Source organism: Ursus maritimus, unplaced genomic scaffold, assembly GCF_017311325.1.
Source record: "Ursus maritimus isolate PB19 unplaced genomic scaffold, ASM1731132v1 scaffold_15, whole genome shotgun sequence".
NCBI classification, from domain to species: Eukaryota; Metazoa; Chordata; class Mammalia; order Carnivora; family Ursidae; genus Ursus; species Ursus maritimus.
This window is the reverse complement of record NW_024423897.1, coordinates 11,776,031-11,796,228: the sequence shown is the minus strand read 5'-3', so window position 1 is coordinate 11,796,228 and position 20,198 is coordinate 11,776,031. Positions and strand designations below refer to the sequence as shown.

Genomic DNA, 20,198 nt, shown 5'->3' with positions numbered 1-20,198 from the left:
CTCAAGGGTTCCCTTTTTCCACATCCTCGCCAACACTTATTATTTCTTGTCCTTTTTTTTTTTCTTTAAGTAATCTCTGTGCCCACCGTGAGGTTTGAACTCATGACTCCAAGATCAAGAGTCACATTCTCTACCAACTGAGCCAGCCAGGCAACCCTGTTTCCTTTCCTTTTGATAATAACCATTCTGAGTCTCATTGTGGTTTTGATTTGCATTTCCCTGATGTTGTGTTGTTGAGCATCTTTTCATGGCCATCTGTATGTCTTTGGAGAAATGTCTATTCACATCTGCTGCCCAATTTTTAATCAGATTGTTTGGGTTTTTTTGCTTTTGAACTGTGTATTTTGGATATTAACCTGTTATCAGATATATGATTTGCAAATATTTTCTCCCATTTAGTAGGCTACATTTTCATTTTCTGGATGGTTTCCTTTCCTATGCAGAAGCTTTCTAGTTTGCTGCAGTCCCACTTGTTTATCTTTGCTTTGGTTGCCTTCGCTTTTGGTGTCATATCCAAAAGATCATCACCAAGATCAATGTCAGTGAGCTTACTGCCTGCTTTCTTCTAGAAGTTTTATGGTTTCAGGTCTTACATTCAAGTCTTTAATCTATTTTGAGTTAATTTTTGTTTATGGTATGAGATAGTGGGTCCACCTTCCTTCTTTTGCTTGTAGTTTTCCAGTTTCCCAATACCATTTATTGAAGAAACTGTTCTTTCCCCATTGTATATTTTTGGCTCTCTTATCATAAATTTATTGACTATATGTGTGGATTTGTTTCTGGGCTCTATTCTATTCTGTTGATCGATGTGTCTGTTTTTATGCCAACACCATACTGTTTTGAGTACTATAGATTTATAAGATAGTTTGAAATCAGGGAGCATGATGCCTCCAACTTTGTTCATCTTTCTCAAGATAACTTTAGCTGTTCAGGGTCTTGTGTGCTTCCGTATGAATTTTAGCATTGTTTTATTTCTGTGAAAATTCCCATTTTGATAGGGATTGCATAGAATCTACTGATTGCCATGGTTGTATGGATATTTTAACAATATTAATTTTTCCAATCCATGAGGACAGACTAGCTCTCCATTTATTTGTGTCTTCTTCAGTATGTTAGAATTTTTTCACAGTGGTGATTTATTTGTATATTGTATAACTTTAAAATACATTTGTATACTATTGAAATCATAGTATACTTTTTATATAGTATTATCTGAGAAAAATATACGCTGAAAGTCAATTGTAAATTATAATTTTAGTTTTACAAGAAATATATTGTGGGTGTGTGTTGCATAGAAAAAAAGACTGAAATGACATTTACCACAGTGTTAACACGGTATAGGATATAATCCATGACAACATGCAGGTGATATCTGTATTTTTCAAGTTTCTTTGGAGCTCTTAAATTTAGTATTCATACTTTATTATCTGTACATTTTTTTTTGTGCTTAGTAAAAGCCTTATGCTGCCATTTCATATTATTTCAGTGGTTTTCTGTTTGGATGTAGGAATTGTCCTCCAGTCTTCAACAGAAGCTATGTTCTTTTCAAGAGGAAATGATGAAAGAGAGGAATCTCTTTGAGGAAGAATTAAAGCAAGCCCTGGATGAGCTAGATAAATTACAGCAAAAGGAGGAACAAGCTGAAAGCCTAGTCAGACAGTTGGAAGAGGAAACAAAATCTCGAGCTGAAGAACTGAAACTCCTAGAAGAAAAGCTGAAAGGGTTTGTATTAATAAGACCTCATGTTTAATATGACTTCGGATGTTAAAAAGATGTTTTCCAGTACATTCTCGCAGGATTCTTATGTCAATCATTCGACTAAGTGAGGTTGGAATTATTTTACAAGTAGGTAGACAGAGGTAAAGTATACCTATAGAATGTGTATGCAAACAAGTATGACAGCCAAAGTCAGAAGCATATAGCATCTTTCTTTTTTTTAAGGCCAGAAGTTTAAAAGGATATTAATAAACAAGTGACCAAAATATGGGATTCCTTTACTGCTTGTATGTTGCCTAAAATTATTGGATGTCAGCATTATAACACTAACACATTTAGGGGGACAAAAAAGGTGAGACTTCTACCCTTGAATAAGAAACATTTCCATTTTTCGCTTATTGTGTACATAGCTTACATAGCGTAAGTTATACCTTTAATTACCTTTTGTGAGGGAGCACAAGCACTCAGAAGTAGCAATCAAAAAAGCAAAATGAAAAAAAAAAACAAATTAGGGAAACATTCAAAAATAAGAAATTTAAGAGATCTCAGACTTTTCTTTTTTCTTTTTTTAAAGTAGGCTCCACGCCCATGTGGGGCTTGAACTCACAACCCCAAGATAAAGAGTCACATGCACGACTGCCTGAGCCAGCCAGGCACCCCTTGGACTTTTAATTATAATTCCATATTATTTTTATTACATTATGCATCCTTCTCCACTGCATTTATTTAAATTAGAATATCCAGGTTGATTCTTGAGTTCAAGTTGTAACTAAAATAATTATGTTATTTGAATCCTTGGGATTTCCTTTCTAAAAATATTTCTGACAAGGAACCAAGAACTTATACATGAGTCTACAGAATTGTAATGTATCTTACAACTGTGTATCTCCCGTTGGATATTTTTACTAAAATCTTTTTTCCATTTTCTTATGGTGATCAGTGATAAAAAGGATGTGAAGGTTTTATACATGCCTGCTTTGTGGGGGAGCAGTACCAAAGTGTTAATTAGGGGAATTGTTCTATACTGGAGCCAGTCTCAGGGAACAGGCTCTTTAAGAAACTGAGCAGATGATGTCAGTTTCAGGGAGGAAAGAAAGTTGAGACAATCATTTATTTTAACTCAAGGAATTGGGTACAGAGGTCAGGAGATAAGGATTTTATTGCTGGATCTGCTAACTAGCTCTGTCTGTAATTCTAAGCAAAACAATTCTAATTTCTTTAATTTTCTATTTCATTAGATACAAAATAAAAGGGTTTTAATGACGTGATCTCTAAGGTCCCTTCCAGCCTAGAAATTTTAGGCATAAGAGAAAAACTAAGAAAATTGAAAGTGATATCTCCATGGGGCAGGGAAGAGAATATTTTTGTCATAAATCCTTTACTATTATATGATTGCTTTCAGCTGTTGGTGTGTATATTTTTTAAATCCTCTACTCATTGTAGAAGGAATTTGATTAGTTGTTTATTTTTTCTGTGTCTGACTTAGCCTGTAAGTGAATAATAATCTACCAAATAAGTTATCAAATCTTTGAATAATAATTTATTATCTGGATTACTGAAATAAAATAAATCTACATAGTCCTATAAACTCCTTTTTCAAAAAAATACCAAGTATAGGTGAAGACATTTAGTATTTCTTAAATGTTTAAATGCAGAGACTTTATTCAATCCAAGTGCTTTTTATCTAGTAATTTTTCACATTCTTTAGTTACGGTTGCTACTAGGATTTAGAGTCTTTTTACCCTCCTTCTTCCAAAAAAATGTTTTAACTACCTACATTAGTACATAAATATTGAAAGATAAATTTAGAAATGAGTAAATTAGGATTAAAAAAAAGTAAAATAAGGGCAGGAAAGATAAGATGAAGCCAGCAGAGAAGTTAGTGCATAAATAAACGTGCTATTAGAAGCAGGTCATAAAATTAGATCTAAGCTATCCAGGAGTATATACAAAGATGCAGACATTGGACACATGATTCACGGTGTCAGAAGGTAAATACTAATCCCTTTCTTACAATAATGGTTTGTAATTAGTGTTTTTTATCTTTTAACTGTTCCTTAGGAAAGAAGCTGAACTGGAAAAAACTAATGCTGCTCACAGTCAGGCCACCCTGCTTTTGCAGGAGAAGTATCATAGTACAGTGCAAAACCTTGGAGAAGTTACTGCTCAATTTGAAAGGTATTTTTTATTGGGAGCCTGCACTCTTAAATATAATATGAGTGGGGAGGCATGTTTAGTGAAATCTGAAAAAAGTGACACAAATAGAGTGGTTGCTATTACTCTAAATTCCATAATGACCAACCATAAATGGGCATTTAGGGTTACCTGGTAATCTTACTATGTATACAAATTTCCTTTCCTGCCATCTCCTTCAAATTTCATGCACTCTCAAACCTTTGGCATTCTGTCTTACTCTCCTGACACTATCTTTTTCCTCATGAAGAATTCTAAAGCTTTTCTCTCATTACCAAACCTGTAAGCACACCTGTAATTTATGCTCATCCTATCTTCCCACCTGTTACAGGAGAAGCGTTCCAGTCTTTTAGCCTTCAGCAACATTATTCCATTTGTCCTTTTCAGCCTTTCTACCGGATTTGTTTCAATCAATATCAAAACATGTTAATGTGCTTTATCTTAATGTGCTTTATCTTAAAGCACATAAATTTTAGGGGCACCTGGGTGGCTTAGTCATATAAGTGTCTGACTTGATTTCGGCTCAGGTCATGATCTCAGTGTCATGAAAGGAATCCCCGCTTCGGGCTCCAGACTCAAGATGGAGTCGGCTTGGGATTCTCTCCCTCTTCCTCTTCCTCCCTTTCGGTCCCTTCCTCCCCTCCCCCGCCTGCTCGTGCATGCTCTTTCTCTCTTTCAAATAAATAAATAAAATCTTTAAAATACATAAATTTTATTAACTGCTTTGACCCCCCCCCACTTCCTTCTGCAGCTATCCAGCAACACCTCTCACTCCCAGCACCCCTCTTAATCCAAAATTCTACTCATCCTTATAGCTTGTCTTGATAGAAGACTCTCTATACCTACTGTATCCATTTCCTCACTTCCTATTCCATCTTCATCCCTTTATCTACATTATTTTCCCTTTAAAAAAAAAAGTTTATTTGGGGGGAACTACAAATTGCAGAGGATAATTTAAGAAATTTGTGTGTATCTCACACCAAGAGCATATTGATATAAACATTTTTATTATATTTAGAGCTTTTGGGGATGAGGTCTCTTTTTCTTATATCTATTTTATTATATTTAATAAATACAAAAGGTATACAACACATAAATTATAAAGGATAAAGATAAAGTCAACATGCATGAGCCAATAAAAAACAATCAGACCTATAAGCCAAAAGATTTCAAAAACTTGGTATTATATAGGAGTTCCTCTACTATCCCATCTGCCTGCTTTCCACTAACAGATAATACCATTTAAAGCCTACATTATTTCCTCCTTTTTTTCTGTGTATAAATTTATAGCATGTATATCCATAGGAGTATCTTATGTAATTTTGCCTTTTTCCTGAACCTTCCCAATATGTCATTATGCTGTATGCCATTTCCTGAGATTTGTCTTTACACTCTGCATTATGTATGTTTCAAGAATTGAATCACATCGTTGACTGAGGTTATAGTTTGTTCATAGTAACTGCTGTAGAATATTTGATTTTCTTAATATACCAAAATTTACCCATTCTCACTTTGGGCTTTTGGGTGCCGTTTCATTTCTTTTATTTTTTTTTTTCATCATGATAAGTGTATTCTTTAATCCCTATCTCCTATTTCCCCCACCCCCCCCACCCACTTCCCCTCTGGTATCAGTTTATTCTTTATAGTTAAGAGTCTGTTTCTTGGGGGCGCCTGGGTGGCTCAGTCGTTAAGCGTCTGCCTTCGGCTCAGGGCGTGATCCCAGCGTTCTGGGATCGAGCCCCACATCAGGCTCCTTCACTGGGAGCCTGCTTCTTCCTCTCCCACTCCCCCTGCTCGTGTTCCCTCTCTCACTGCCTGTCTCTATCTCTTTCAAATAAATAAATAAAATCTTAAAAAAAAAAAAAGTCTTGTTTCTTGGTTTCTCTCTCTCTGTGTCTCTATTTTTGCTTGTTTGTTTCTTAAATTCCACATGAGTGAAATCATACAGTATTTTTCTGACTTACTGTACTTAGCATTGTATTCTCTGGCTCTATCCATGTTGCAAATTGCAAGATTTTGTTTCTTTTTTATGGCTGAATAATATTCCATTGTATATATCTACCACATCTTCTGTATCCATTCATCTATCAATGGACACTTGAGTCGTTTCCATGGTTTGGCTATTGTTGATAATACTGCTATAAACATATGGGTGTATGTATCCCTTTGAATTAGTGCTTTTGTATTTAGGGGGAGAATACCCAGTAGTGTGATTACTGGGTCATAGGGTATTTCTATTTTTCATTTTTTGAGGAATCTCCAAACTGTTTTCCACAGTTGCTGCACCAGTTTGCATTCCCACCAATAGTGCAAGAGGGTGCCTTTTTCTCCACATCCTCGTCAACACTTGTTTCTTGTGTTTTTTATTTTAGCCATTCTGATTAAGTGTGAAGTAATATCTCATAGGTTTGATTTGCATTTCCCTGACGATGAGTGATATTGAGCATCTTTTCATGTGTCTTTTGGCCATCTGGATCTCTTCTTTGGAGAAATGTCTGTTCATGTCTTCTGCTCATTTTTTAATTGGACTCTTTGTTTTTAGATATTGTATCAGTTCTTTATATATTTTGGATACTAACCCATCACCAGATATGTCATTTGCAAATATCTTCTCCACTCAGTAGGTTACCTTTTAGTTTTGTTGTTTGTTTTCTTCACTGTGCCAAAACCTTATATTCTGATGTAGTCCCAATAGTTTATTTTTGCTTTTATTTCCCTTGCCTCAGGAGACCTACCTAGAAAAATATTACTACAACCAATGTCAGATTAATGCCTATACTCTCTTCAAAGACTTCTATGGTTTCAGGTCTTACATTAAGGTTTTTAATGCATTTTCGAGTTTATTTTTGGTGAAAGAAAGTGGTCTAGTTTCATTCCTTTGCATGTAGCTATCCAGTTTTTCCAGCACCATTTGTTGAAGAAATTGTCTTTCTCCCATTGTATATTCCTTCGTCCTATATCCAAGATTAATTGACCATATATTTGTGGATTTATTTCCAGATTTTCTGTTCTGTTTTATTGATCTATGTGTCTATTTTTGTCTGTACCGTACTCTTTTAATTACTACCACTTTGTAATATAACTTGAAATCTGAAATTGTGGTACTTCGAGTTTTGTTTTTCTTTTTCAAGTTTGCATTGGCTATTCAGGTCTTTGTGGTTCTATACACATTTTGCTATTATTTGTTCCAGTTCTGTGAAAAATGCTGTTGGTATTTTGATAGGGGTGGCATTACATCTGTAGATTGCTTTGGGCAGTTTAGATGTTTTAACAATATTTGTTCTTTCAACCTATGAGCATGGAATGTCTTTCCATTTCTTTGTGTCATCTTGGATTTCTTTCATCAGTGTTTTATAGTTTTCAGAGTACAAATCTTTGACTTCTTTGGTTAAATTGATTCCTAGATATTATTTTTGGTACAATTATAAATAGTATTTTCTTAATTTCTCTTTCTGCTGTTTCACTATTGGTGTATAGGAATACAACACATTTGTGTACATTGGTTTTGTATCCTGTGACTTTACTGAATTCATTTATCAGTTCTAGTAGTTTTTTGGTTGAGTCTTTAGGGTTTTCTATACATAATGTCATGTCATTTGCAAATAGTAAGAGTTTCACTTCCTTACCGATTTGAATGCCTTTTATTTCTTTTTGTTGTCTAATTGCTGTGGCTAGGATTTCCAGTAGTATGTTGAATGAAAGTGGTGGAGTAGATATCCTTGTCTTGTTCCTGACCTTAAGGGAAAAGCTCTCAGTTTTTCACTATTGAGTATGATGTTGGCTGTGGGTTTTTCATATAAGGCCTTTATTATGTTGAGGTATGTTCCCTCTAGACCTTCTTTGCCCAGGGTTTTTATCATGAATGGATGTTGTACTTTGTCAAATATTTTTTCTGCTCCTACTGAAATGGTCATATGTTTTTTATCCTTCTTTTATTGATGTGATGTTGATTGCTTTGTGAATATTGTACCACCCTTGCATCCCGAGAATAAATTCCACTTGATCGTGGTGTTTAATTTTTTTAATGTATTGTTGGATTCAGTTTGCTAATATTTTGTTGAGGATTTTTGCACCTATATTTATGAGCAATAATTCTCTTATGAGCCTGTAGTTCTCTTTTTTGTGTGGGGTCTTTATCTGGTTTTGGTACCCGGGTGATACCGGCCTCACAGAATGAATTTGCAAGTTTTCCTTCCTCTTACATTTTTTGAAATAGTTTGAGAAGAATAGGTATTAATTCTTTAAATGTTTTGTAGAATCTTTCGTTATTATTAATAGTATTCTTAGGAATATTCTGTAGTCTCCTAGTATACATGTATAAGAATTACTCTGAAGTCCTATAAATGTGAATGTTTAACTTTAAAATTTAATGCCCAATTGCTTTACAAAGTGGCAGGGAGAATACACTTTTCACTAGGGGTTGTACTGGCAACCATTGATCTACTTCCTTTCCAAAGCTGTTAGATTTCTTAAAGTTTACCAGTGTACTTAGTGTAAAATGATTTTTTCCTGGGGATAACCCACTTTCCCTTTTCTATAAAAGGCTTATATATGACTTTTATTCATTTCTCTGTAGGATTACTATCTTTTCCTGATTGTAAAGTTTTTATTAGCAATGTGGGTTACAAATATCTTCTACCAAAGTGTGGCTTATCTTTTCATTTTCTTTATGGTTTCTTCTGATGAATGGAAATTCTTGGTTTTAATATTTTTTTTAAGATGTATTTATTTGAGAGAGAGAGTACATGGAAGAGGGAGGGGAGAGGCAGACTCCCCACTGAGCATGGAGCCTCTATCCCACAACCCTGAGATCATGACCCAAGCCATAATCAAGAGTCAGACGCTTGGGGCGCCTGGGTGGCGCAGTCGTTAAGCGTCTACCTTTGGCTCAGGGCGTGATCCTGGTGTTCTGGGTTCCAGCCCCGCATCAGGCTCCTCGGCTGGTAGCCTGCTTCTTCCTCTCCCACTCCCTCTGCTTGTGTTCCCTCTGTCTCTGGCTGTTTCTCTCTCTGTCAAATAAATAAATAAAATCTTTAAAAAAAAAAAAAGAGTCAGACACTTAACCAACTGAGCCACTCTGGTGTCCTGATTTTAATGTTGAATTTATAGATTTTTATAAGAACATGTTTGTGGGTAGTTTAAGAATTTCTTTCTATCCGGGGCGCCTGGGTGGCACAGCGGTTAAGCGCCTGCCTTCGGCTCAGGGCGTGATCCCGGCGTTATGGGATCGAGCCCCACATCGGGCTCCTCTGCTGGGAGCCTGCTCTTCCTCTCCCACTCCCCCTGCTTGTGTTCCCTCTCTCGCTGGCTGTCTCTATCTCTGTCAAATAAATAAATAAAATCTTTAAAAAAAAAAAAAAAAAAGAATTTCTTTCTATCCAAGAACGTAAAGGTATTTCATTTTTTAAGTTTCATTTTTCCATCTAGAACAGATTTCTGTGTGTGCAGTGATAAAGGGATCAAATTTATTTTTGTTTTTCCATGTGAATAATCTGCATGTAATGTATATGTGTATGTATAATGTATATGTGTATATATATTTCTAATTTATATATCCAAGTATAAATATGAATTATATTTTAATACTGTTTTCAACCCTGTGAAGGGATTGCCTTTCCTGCTACTTTGAAAAATTGTGCCTTGGGAAGTTTTTAGCCATTCCGTGACTTCACTCACCATCAGGATGCTAACAGCATTAAAATTTATTTATTCAAACCAAATCTTTTCTTTCAGCTTTCTACCCATATGTCCAGCTGCCTGCTTGACATCTCCAAGTAGACATCTCCCTACCGTGTAACATTAACCTGTCCGAAACAACTCTTGATTTTCTTTCTGTCTCTTTCTACCTCTCCCTCATTCCTTTTTATTTCAGTCAGTCACATCTCCCTCTTCCCAGCTTCTCATTCCATAAATCTGAGACTCTTCTTTAATCATTTTCTCTCCCTTTCTTCCAACATCCAACCTATTTCATAAAATTTGCAATTCTGCCTTCAAAAGAGATTTCACATCTTTCTATGGCCAAGTCCTTGGTCTAACCGTCCTTTACCACTCACCTGGGCTGATGTGCGTGCACCGCAGTGATGACCGGCCTCATGCCTCTGGCTTCTGCTCCGCATCTCTTCTTCATTACATTCCAGTCTCATCTCTTACTGCACTGTGTTCTACCTGCCTCAGAGCACATATGCAGCTTTTCCCTCTGAAACACTTTCACCTGAACCCTAGCTGACTTTGCTTTACCCATCACATCTCAGCCTAACTATAGGTTCAGAAAGGCCTTTTCTGAATCACCAAAAACAGTACGTTTCCCTGTTTTGCCAGCTTAAGGTGCTCTTTAGTTTTCTTTTCTTTTCTTTTTTTAAGATTTATTTATTTACTTATTTATGAGAGAGAGAGAGAGAGAGCGTGGGGGAGGGGCAAAGGAGAGGGCAAAGCAGACTCCTTGCTGAGCGGGGAGCCCTGTTGTGCTCCATCCCAGACTCAGATCATGACCTGAGCCAAAGGCAGGCATTTAACCAACTGAGCCACACAGGCGCCCCTCTAGTTTTCTTCATAACACAAATTTTATTGTACATATATTTTCCCATTTTTTTTGCGAAGACCTGGAGAGGCATTTCCCTGTCTTCCCCACAAGACCATAAATGTGACAGTAGGTGCAGGGATCATATATTTATTTGTTTTGGAGTAATTTTCATGTTTGATATACATAGTACACATAGTAGGCACTCAATTTTTTTTCTTTGAACGAACAGCATATGCCATATAAGCTCATTAATACTGACTTCAGAATACTGAATTTTTACCTGTGTAAATGCATAGTTTATAAGGTTTTGTTTGTGTTACCCTAAACTGTATAAAATATTAACTGAGCTGTATATTTATCATGCTTACACTAATTAGAAAAATCCTTCAACTTTTTATTTTCCTTTGAATAAGTTATAAAGCATTAACAGCTAGTGAGATAGAAGATCTTAAGCTGGAGAACTCATCACTTCAGGAAAAAGTGGCCAACGCCGAGAAAAGTGCAGAGGACATTCACCGTCAGATATTGGCAACTGAGAATGCAAATCAAGAATATGCAAGGTGTGTGGGAGAACTAAAACCTGCCCGTACTTGTAGCCTTAGAACCATTAAGATAACTTAATGTTGTTGAAAGCCAGCTACTAAGTGATGCAGGGAATTGTAATTTCATGACTTGCTTTGGGTGATCTTCAGTTGCAAATTAAGAGTTTACACAGTTAAAAAAAGTACAATTTGTGGAAAGTCCCTTGAGTTGTTTTGTTTCATTTATTTTTTTAAGTAAAAGAAAGGGAGAAAGTTATCAAATGGCTATAAAATATTTAGTGGACTCTTCTCTCAAACTCAAGGATGCTTCTAGATCTGCAGACCAAGTCAGCACTTAAAGAAGCAGAAATTAAAGAAATCACAGTCTCTTCTCATAAAAGAATAACTGATTTGCAGAACCAACTCAAGCAACAAGGTGAAGAGTCAAAGAAACAACTGGAAGAGGAAGAAGCAAGGTAATCTAGGTTTAGAACCTGACTGCCATATAACCTCAGTTATTTTTTCTAATACACTCTTTTCCTAATACACTATGTTTTTAAATTTGATTTCCCCTTACAGAAAAGCTGGAAAAGAAAACACAGTGGCAGAGTTAACTGAGGAAATGAATAAGTGGCGTCTCCTTTATGAAGAACTATATAATAAAACAAAACCTTTTCAGGTTTGTCAGTTGAAACTATACTCACTTGTGTTTGTTTTTGGCATTCACTGTGTTCCCTGTCACAATCACCACAGTGACTTGATTTTTCTGAAAGATCATTTTGCTGTACATTTACAGTGCTAATTTAACTCCCTATTAAAGGAGACTTATAAATTTCTAAAAATTATTATGCATACATTTTTTGTGTCGTCTTTATAGGCTAATAATTACCTTCTAGTAAGAGACTTAATAGTTTAGAAGGCTCTCCTGATAAAATTTTTGATAATTTATGTTAATCCGTGATCCTTAATTTTGTTAGGATCTTTCCGTGTTTCTCAAATTAATTTACTGATCTTAAAATAAAAAAGGATAAATGCTAATCTCAGCACTTAAAAAAGTGGGAGGACAGTATTGGTTAGAATACGGTGATCCAGCTGATAGACGGATTAGGCTGGCTAGCTGACCTTCTTTCCCTGGTTCTTTCCCTCTGTTTTAGTGATCTGGGAAATGAAATACACAAAAGTTTTTTTAAAGAGTCTCACAGAATTTATGGAGAGCCCTGAGAATATGTCAGCATGATCTGTTTTCATCCATCGTTTGTTTTGTTTTTTTCTTTTTTTGTAATTGAGTTTCCTTTGTAGTTTATATGAGACAAGTAAATTTAACATTTCTAAGTCTATAAAAAAAAACTCTTTTTCAGCTACAACTGGATGCGTTTGAAGCAGAGAAACAGGCTTTGTTGAATGAACATGGTGCAGCTCAGGAACAACTAAATAAACTAAGAGATTCGTATGCTAAATTACTGGGTCATCAAAATCTAAAGCAAAAAATCAAGCATGTTGTGAAACTGAAAGATGAAAATAGCCAACTCAAATCGGTTTGTAAAATAACACTTTGTTCTATTGAAAGTATTTGGGTGGGGCATTTGTTATTCCAACTACAAAATTTAAGGAAGGACTTTGATATCAGAAAAAACTAAGTTTATAGAGGAACATCCATCTGAGAATTATGGATTTATTTTAGAGTGTTGACCAGATGGCTATTAATGTTCTCAGGTTTCCAACTACCTCATTAGTATATTGGAAATCACTAGTGTAATTGGAAGAGTTCGTAAAGCTTTACACATCCATTTCTATTTGCAAAATAGTAAAGTCCTTGGTATAAATAAATATCATAAAGATAAGCAGCATTCAAAAATAGTTTAAGCATTTAGAGCACCTGGCTGGCTCAGTTGGTAGAATGGGTGATTCTTGATCTCAGGGCCATGAGTTCAAGCCCACATTGGGCATAGAGATTACTTAAGAAAAAGATAGTTAAGCATTTAAGTTTTTCTTTTTAACAGCTTTATTAAGATATAATTCACATACCATACAATTCACCCATTTAAAGTATTCAACTCCGTGGTTTTTAGTACATTCGCAGATACACAATGATCTCCACAGTCAATTTTAGAACATTTTTGTCACCTCAAAATGGAACCCCTTACCTTTTAACTGTCATCTCCCTATCTCCTCATTCACTCCTCCCACCACTAATCTACTTTCTGTCTCTATAAATTTCCCTATTCTTAAATGTTTCCTATTTGTGCACTCAAATGATATGTGGTCTTTTGTGACTAGCTTCTTTTGATTAACAGTGTTTTCAAAGTTCGTCCATGTCATAGCATGTATCAGTATTTCATTCCTCTTTATGACCTAATATTTCATTGTGTGGATATGTCGCATTTTATTTATCCATTTGTCAGTGATAGACATTTGACTTGTTTCCACCTTTGGGCTATTATGAATAATGCTACTATAAACATTCATGTACAAGTTTTTGTGTGGACATATGTTTTGGTTTATCTTGGGTTATACTTACAAGCAAAATTGCTTGGTAACTTGGTAACTTTATGTTTAATCATGTGAGGAATTATTTTGCAAAGCAGCTATATCTTTCTGTATTCCACCTGCCATATATGAGGGTTCCAGTTTTTCCACATCCTCACCAACATTTCTTTTTACCTGATTTTTTCATCCTGACCATACTAGTGGATGTGAAGAGATACCTAATTGTGGTTTTTGACTTGCATTTCCCTGATAACTAATTATGTTGACGATCTTTTTATGTGCTTATTGGCCATTTGTATATCTTTTCTGGAAGAACTTTCTATTCATGTCCTTTGCCCATTTTTAATTGGATTACTGTTTGTTTTTTTAATAAATTATGAAAGTTCTTTATATGTGTATGTTCCTTATCAGATGTATTACTTGAAAATATTTTCTCCCACTCTGTACATTTTCGTTTCACTTTCTTAATGATGTTCATTGAAGCACAATAGTTTTCTCCTTTGTTTCCTGTTCTTTGACATTTAACAAACCTTTGCCAAATCCTAGGTCATGAAGATTTATCTCTGTTTTCTTCTAAGAGTTTTACAGTTTTAGCTTTATATTTAGGTCATTGATCCATTTGAGAGTTTTATATACAGTGTGGGGTAAGGGTCCAGCTTTATTCTTTAGCATGTGGGTATCTAGTTGTGCTCATGCCATTTGTAAAGAGACTACTCTTTCTCCAGTGAATGGTCTTGACACCCTTGTTGAAAATCAGTTGACCGTTTATTTATGGTTCATTTCTAGACTCTCAAATGTATTTTTCATTTGATTGCTGTCTTGATTACTGTTGGTTTGTAATAAGTGCTAAAACCAGGAAGCGTGAATCATCCTACTTTCTCCTTTTTCAAGATTGTTTTGGCTATTCTGGGTCCCTTGCAATTCCATATGAATTCCAGAACCAGCTATTCAACTTTTATAAAGAAGTCATTTAAGATTCATATGGGAATTTTGTTGAGTGTGTAGATAAGCTTGGGGTATTGCCATCTTAACTATGTTACATCTTCTGATCCACAAACGTGAGATGTTTTTCCAATTATTTAGATGTTTAATTTCTTTCAACAATGTTTTGGCATTTTCAAAGTGTAAGTTTTGTACTTCTTTTGTTAATTTATTCCTAAGTATTTTATCCTTTTTAGTGTTATTGTATATGAAATTGTTTTCTTAATTTCATTTTTAGGTGGTTCATTGCAAGTGTATAGAAATCAGATTGATTTTTGTATACTGGTCTTGTATTCTTCAGTCTTGCTGAGCTCATTTATTTGTTGTAATAGTTTTTTAGTGGCTTCCTTAGGATTTTCTGTATAGAAGATCATTTGTAAATAGAGAATAGTTTTACTTCTCTTCTGACAATGTATTTGATTACTTTTTCTTGCCTAAGTTCCCTGGGTAGAACTTCCAGACAATGTTGAATAGAAGTGATATGAGTGAACATCCGTGTTTTGGTCCTGATTTGGGGGAAAACATTCATACTTTCACCATTAAGTTTGCTATTAGCTGTGGGTCTATCCTAGACACTCTTTATCAAGTTGAGAAAGTTTCCTTCTATTACTAGTTTTTTTAGTGTTTTTATCATGAAAATGTGTTAATTTTTGTCAAATGCCTTCTCTGTGTCTATGACATAATCACGTGACTTTATTCTATTGATATGATTTCTTAAATTAATTTCTTTTTTAAATTTATTTATTAAATTAACCTTGCATTTCTGATATATTTCACTTGGTCATGGTGTATAATTCCCTTTATATGTTGCTGGATTCACTTTGCTAATATTTGCTGAGGATTTTTTTCATCCATATCTCCAACAGATACTGGTCTATAGGTTTTGTTTTGTTTTTAAAGATTTTATTTATTTATTTGACAGCGGGAGGGCACAGGCAGGGGGAGCAGCAGAGGGAGAGGGAGAAGCAGGCCCCCCGTTGATCAGGGAGCCTGATGCGGGACTCAATCCCAGGACCCTGGGATCATGACCTGAGCCAAAGTCAGTCGCTTACACAGTTGAGCCACCCAGGCTCAGAAAATACGTAATATCTTTTCTGGCTTTGGTATCAAGGTAATGCTGACCTTATAAAATTAGTTGGGAAAGATTTTGTCTTTTTTACTTTTTGAAATAGTTTGTGAATAATTGGTATTGCTTCTTCACTGAATGTGCAATAGAATTCAGTATGAAGCCATCCGGACCTCAGTTTTCTTTGCGGGTAGTTTTCAATTACTATTCAATCTTTTCACTTCTTATGAGTCTATTCATATTGACTTTCTTTTTGAGAGAGTTTCAGTAGTTTGTGTCTTTCTAGGAATTTGTCCATTTCATTTAAGTTATCTGATTTATGGGTATATAACTGTTCATAGTACTTTTTTGTAATCTTTATAATTTTGGCAAGGTCAGTCATTATATTCCTCCTTTCATTTCTGATTCTAGTAATTTGAGTATTCTTACTTTTTTTTTTTTTTTTTTGGTTCCTTTAGTTCTGTAAAATATATTTATAATGGCTAGTTTAAAATCTTTTTTGGGGGGCGCCTGGGTGGCACAGCGGTTAAGCGTCTGCCTTCGGCTCAGGGCGTGATCCCGGCGTTATGGGATCGAGCCCCACATCAGGCTCCTCTGCTATGAGCCTGCTTCTTCCTCTCCCACTCCCCCTGCTTGTGTTCCCTCCTCGCTGGCTGTCTCTATCTCTGTCGTATAAATAAATAAAATCTTTAAAAAAAAAAAAAATCTTTTTTGGATAAGTACAATATCTGGTTGTTCTTACAGGCAGTTTTTGTTCCCTACTTTTTTCCAGTGTATAGGTCATGCTTTCCTGTGTATTTGTACATTTTTGTCAGATAGTGGATATTTTAGATTACATATTATAGCACTTCTGGTGACAGCCCTCTCCTAGGCCTGTTGTTTTCTTGTTCATTTGTTGTTATTGGCTGGATTGTGCCAGTGAATTCTATTCCTTCTCTCCACCCCCAGTAGTGTTGTGCCTCTGATGTTGCTAATATGCCCACAGTCACCCTGGCATGACACTGATTTTGGTAGGGCTGTCTTCCTTTACTTCCCTGATCACTTGTTAAACTCTGCTAGTTGCTAGAGAACTAGTTGCTTATTGTTCTTTTATTTTCATCAGTGCCCTGGAGTTTGCTCTACAAACTCACCCAATTAAATTCTGGCTCTTTCATTGGAATTGTGTCTGAGGTCAGTGATTATATTCTGACTCCAGAAGGGCTGCTCCCAGCTGTCTTATTCACCAGTTTTAAACCTACAGTTCAGCCTATATTTTGAATCACCTCCCAGTTCCCTTACACCACTTGCTCTACTGTTATTCACAGCACCCTTCAGCTTGAACTTCTATCAATTCTGTTCCAAGTGAAATCAGCCCCTTTGGCAAGAAGTTAGGACCTATGCATTTTATAGTCTACTTCGCCCCCCCACCCCCCGCCCAATTAAATCTCTGAGACAGGGCTCTGGAGCTGAAGTTGGAGAAAATGGCAAGCTTTTCTCTGAGTGACACATCTGGTCTAGGAACGGAGTGCTTGGCAGACTTGGAGGGAAAGGGGAACAGCCTGAGGTTCTCTAAGCTTGCCTTTCCTGGCATGGTATCATCACCTCATGAGCCAGGGCAAAGGTGATCAGGGTCCCAGCATTTTCAGCACACAGCTCCTAAGTTAGAGCCCTTTGTTCTACGGAAGAAAGGATCCTTCACCTCTCAGCCACATTTACTTGGGACATAGCCTCAGCAACAGGTAGCTGAGGGTGAGATGAGAAATGCTGATGTCCTATTCCTGGCAGGAAAAGCCTCTGAGTGGGTGCTGGGGGAAGAGAGGGCCCCATATTCTTAACTGTAGCTGTCTGGTGTAAGGTTTTCACCTTGCTAAACTGGGAGCTGAGAAAAAGGAGCAGGGTTCCTTTTCAAATACCACAGACCCTTGCCTTTTTTTACCATATTTTTCTAGAATTGCTTGAGTATATGTTTCTTCATTGACGGTTTTGCCTTAGGACCATTTTTATAGACTTTAAATGGTTGGCTTTTTATAATTTTTAGTTTTACTAGGAAGCCGGTTAGTGGAGCTTTTCCTGCTGTCACGCCAGAGGTTGACTTCTGCATTTAATTTGGAGATGAATTTTTATCAGAAACATAGCTTTGTAACTGTAGAGTGGCAAGAAGATTTAAATGTCTCATTATCTCCTTTGTGACAGCCCTTCAGAGTCATTTTGTAACTTGTAGTCTTAAAGCCTGTATCTAGTAGTGATTTTTGCCTTTTGGTTTGGTACATGAGCAACTTTGGAATTTGTCAGTAACATGGATAACACATTTCGCCAACATGAACTTTAATTATTGTTTATTGTCTATATTTTTCATACACAGGAGGTGTCAAAACTCCGCTCTCAGCTTGCTAAAAGAAAACAAAGTGAGACAAAACTTCAGGAGGAATTGAATAAAGTTCTTGGTATCAAACACTTTGATCCTTCAAAGGCTTTTCTTCATGAAAGCAAAGAAAATTTTGCTCTCAAAACACCATTGAAAGAAGGTAAGAAATTAATAAATGTATAGGTGACATCTTCCTTTGGATTTGCTTTCACAACATTTCACAAGTTATCCATTTTTATGAACTGTGAGAATTCTTTGACAATTTCTGATGTACAAAATCCATACTAAGATTTTTGTGTAAAATGCCTTTTCTTTCCTCCTTCCGTACCCTCTATTTTCCACATATCTAGATCCCACCTCCGAGCCCAGTTCAGGTCCCATCTTCCTTGAAGCCTTGTCTGACTTTTTTGCTCCTACCTACCCACCCAACCCCACCCCACCCCCAGAATTGTTCCCTCTGTCATACCCTTAAAATTTTAACCTAAATGTCGAATTTGTAGTTGTGGAGAAATAAAGTTTTCTCTTTTGACTATGAATCTTTTTATATTTGACAATAAATCAAAATTGGTTGAGATGGTGAATGAAGAAATATAATTATGTGGGGCACATGGCTGGCTCAGTTAGAAGAGCAGGCAACTCTTGATCTCAGGGTCATGAGTTCGAGCCCCACATTGGGTATAGAGATTACTTAAATAAATAAAACTTTAAAAAATTTAAGAGGCACCTGTGTGAGTCAGTAGGTTAAGCGTCTGCTTCAACTCAGGTCATGATCACAGGGTCCTGGGATCAAGCCCCCCCCATAGGGCTCCTTGCTCAGCTGGGAGCTTGATTCTCCCTTTCCCTCAGCATGCCGCTCCCCCTACTTGTGCTGTCAAATAAATAAAATATTTTTTAAAAAATATAAAAATTAAAAAAATAATTTGAAATTGAAAAAAAAAAGAAATGTGATTATGCTACAGAATGTAACATGCATATAGAAGATAGGAAATGCCTGTTTTTAGTTTATAATGACTGATAGATTCGTTTTAACTTAGAATACTAATACCTCTTTTTAATAATTCTTCCAGGCAATACAAACTGCTGTTGAGCTCCTGTGGAGTTTCAAGAATGAATCAAGTAAACATCTGAAAGACCTGTTAAAGATTATTTCATTCTTATTATTTTTATTATTATTGTTGCTGTTATTATGTTTGTAATGAATATTTTTAATGTATTTAATATTAACTTCCTATTTTTAGGTATGTGAAGGGAAGTTCAATATTTTTTACCAGTATGACTTCTGACATTTTATTTTCTATTGTCTGTACCTCCTCCTTGATGCTTACCTTTATCACCTCATTGTAAACCTTCTTGCTGGCTTTCCAACTTACAACTCATCCCATCCAATCAATATTCCTTTAAAAATTTGTCAGATTATTATTTCCCTACTCTGAAACCTTAGATGGTTTCAAGATTCTAATCTGTAGGTTTTTTAGTTTGATACCAGAGGGCTATTCTAATCTGAACCTCTTAAGCTAGACTAAAACACCTTGGCTTGTTCTTGCCTCTACTTGGATTGTCTAATAATTTTCATTCTGTCGTATCCATCATCCATTTATCCAGTTCAAATAAGAAATAAGGATATGTCTAACTCCATAGTAATCTCTTTGTCTCCTATCAGAGTCACTGAGTTGGTCAGTAATTTGTAGATTCCTAGATTCCATATCAATCCTACTAAATTAAAATCTGGAGTTTAGCCTGAAAATCTACATTTTTAACAAACTGTGCAGTCAGTTGTTAGATACACTAAAAAATCTGGGAAACTATCCTCAAGAGAATTTGTCTTAGAGTTCTTGGCATCTGACTACTGGCTGGTTGATTGATATTTGTATAATATGAAATAAAACCACACATTAAGTCATTTACCCCATTATTCAAATTGTATTATATTAAGTTATATTAATGGTTCTATTTAAGGTCTATTTCTTATCTCTGCTCTCCTCTCCCTACCTTGTACCCAGAATCACACATGGTAGTATATTATTTAGAAAGTGGTGATTCTTCATCTAAAATAACTGATTTACAAAGTTGGTATGCTATTATAAGCTACAAGTTCAGAAGAAATGTAGAAATTAGAAAAAAATGCACTTCAAATGTAAAGACAAAAATAGGTGAAAAGTAGAGGTGTTTTGTTTTTCGATTTTATTTATTTATTTGAAAAGAGTGAGCAAGAAAGGGGCAGAAGGAGGGGAGAAGCAGGGAGCCCAATGTGAGGCTCAATCCCAGGAACCTGAGATCATGACCTGAGCTGAAGGCAGAAGCCTAACCAACTGAGCCACCCAAGTGCCCCATAAAACAGTGTTAAAAGATATACCATGCTGAGGCATGACA

General features: G+C 35.8%; 1 protein-coding gene across 2 annotated transcripts in view; it reads left to right on the top strand.

Annotated features, from left to right (window-relative positions):
• Positions 1-19,732, top strand: part of HMMR (hyaluronan mediated motility receptor) — a 39,946-nt gene extending 20,214 nt beyond the window's left edge. For both annotated transcript variants that reach the window (XM_040630320.1, XM_008692405.2), the window contains exons 11-18: positions 1,508-1,722; positions 3,778-3,894; positions 10,843-10,989; positions 11,274-11,426; positions 11,530-11,629; positions 12,309-12,485; positions 17,826-17,988; positions 18,896-19,732. In XM_040630320.1, the coding sequence (XP_040486254.1) occupies positions 1,508-1,722; positions 3,778-3,894; positions 10,843-10,989; positions 11,274-11,426; positions 11,530-11,629; positions 12,309-12,485; positions 17,826-17,988; positions 18,896-18,915 (1,092 nt within the window). In that variant the 3' untranslated portion in view covers positions 18,916-19,732. The remainder of the gene's footprint in view (positions 1-1,507; positions 1,723-3,777; positions 3,895-10,842; positions 10,990-11,273; positions 11,427-11,529; positions 11,630-12,308; positions 12,486-17,825; positions 17,989-18,895) is intronic.
• Positions 19,733-20,198: the final 466 nt, after the last annotated feature.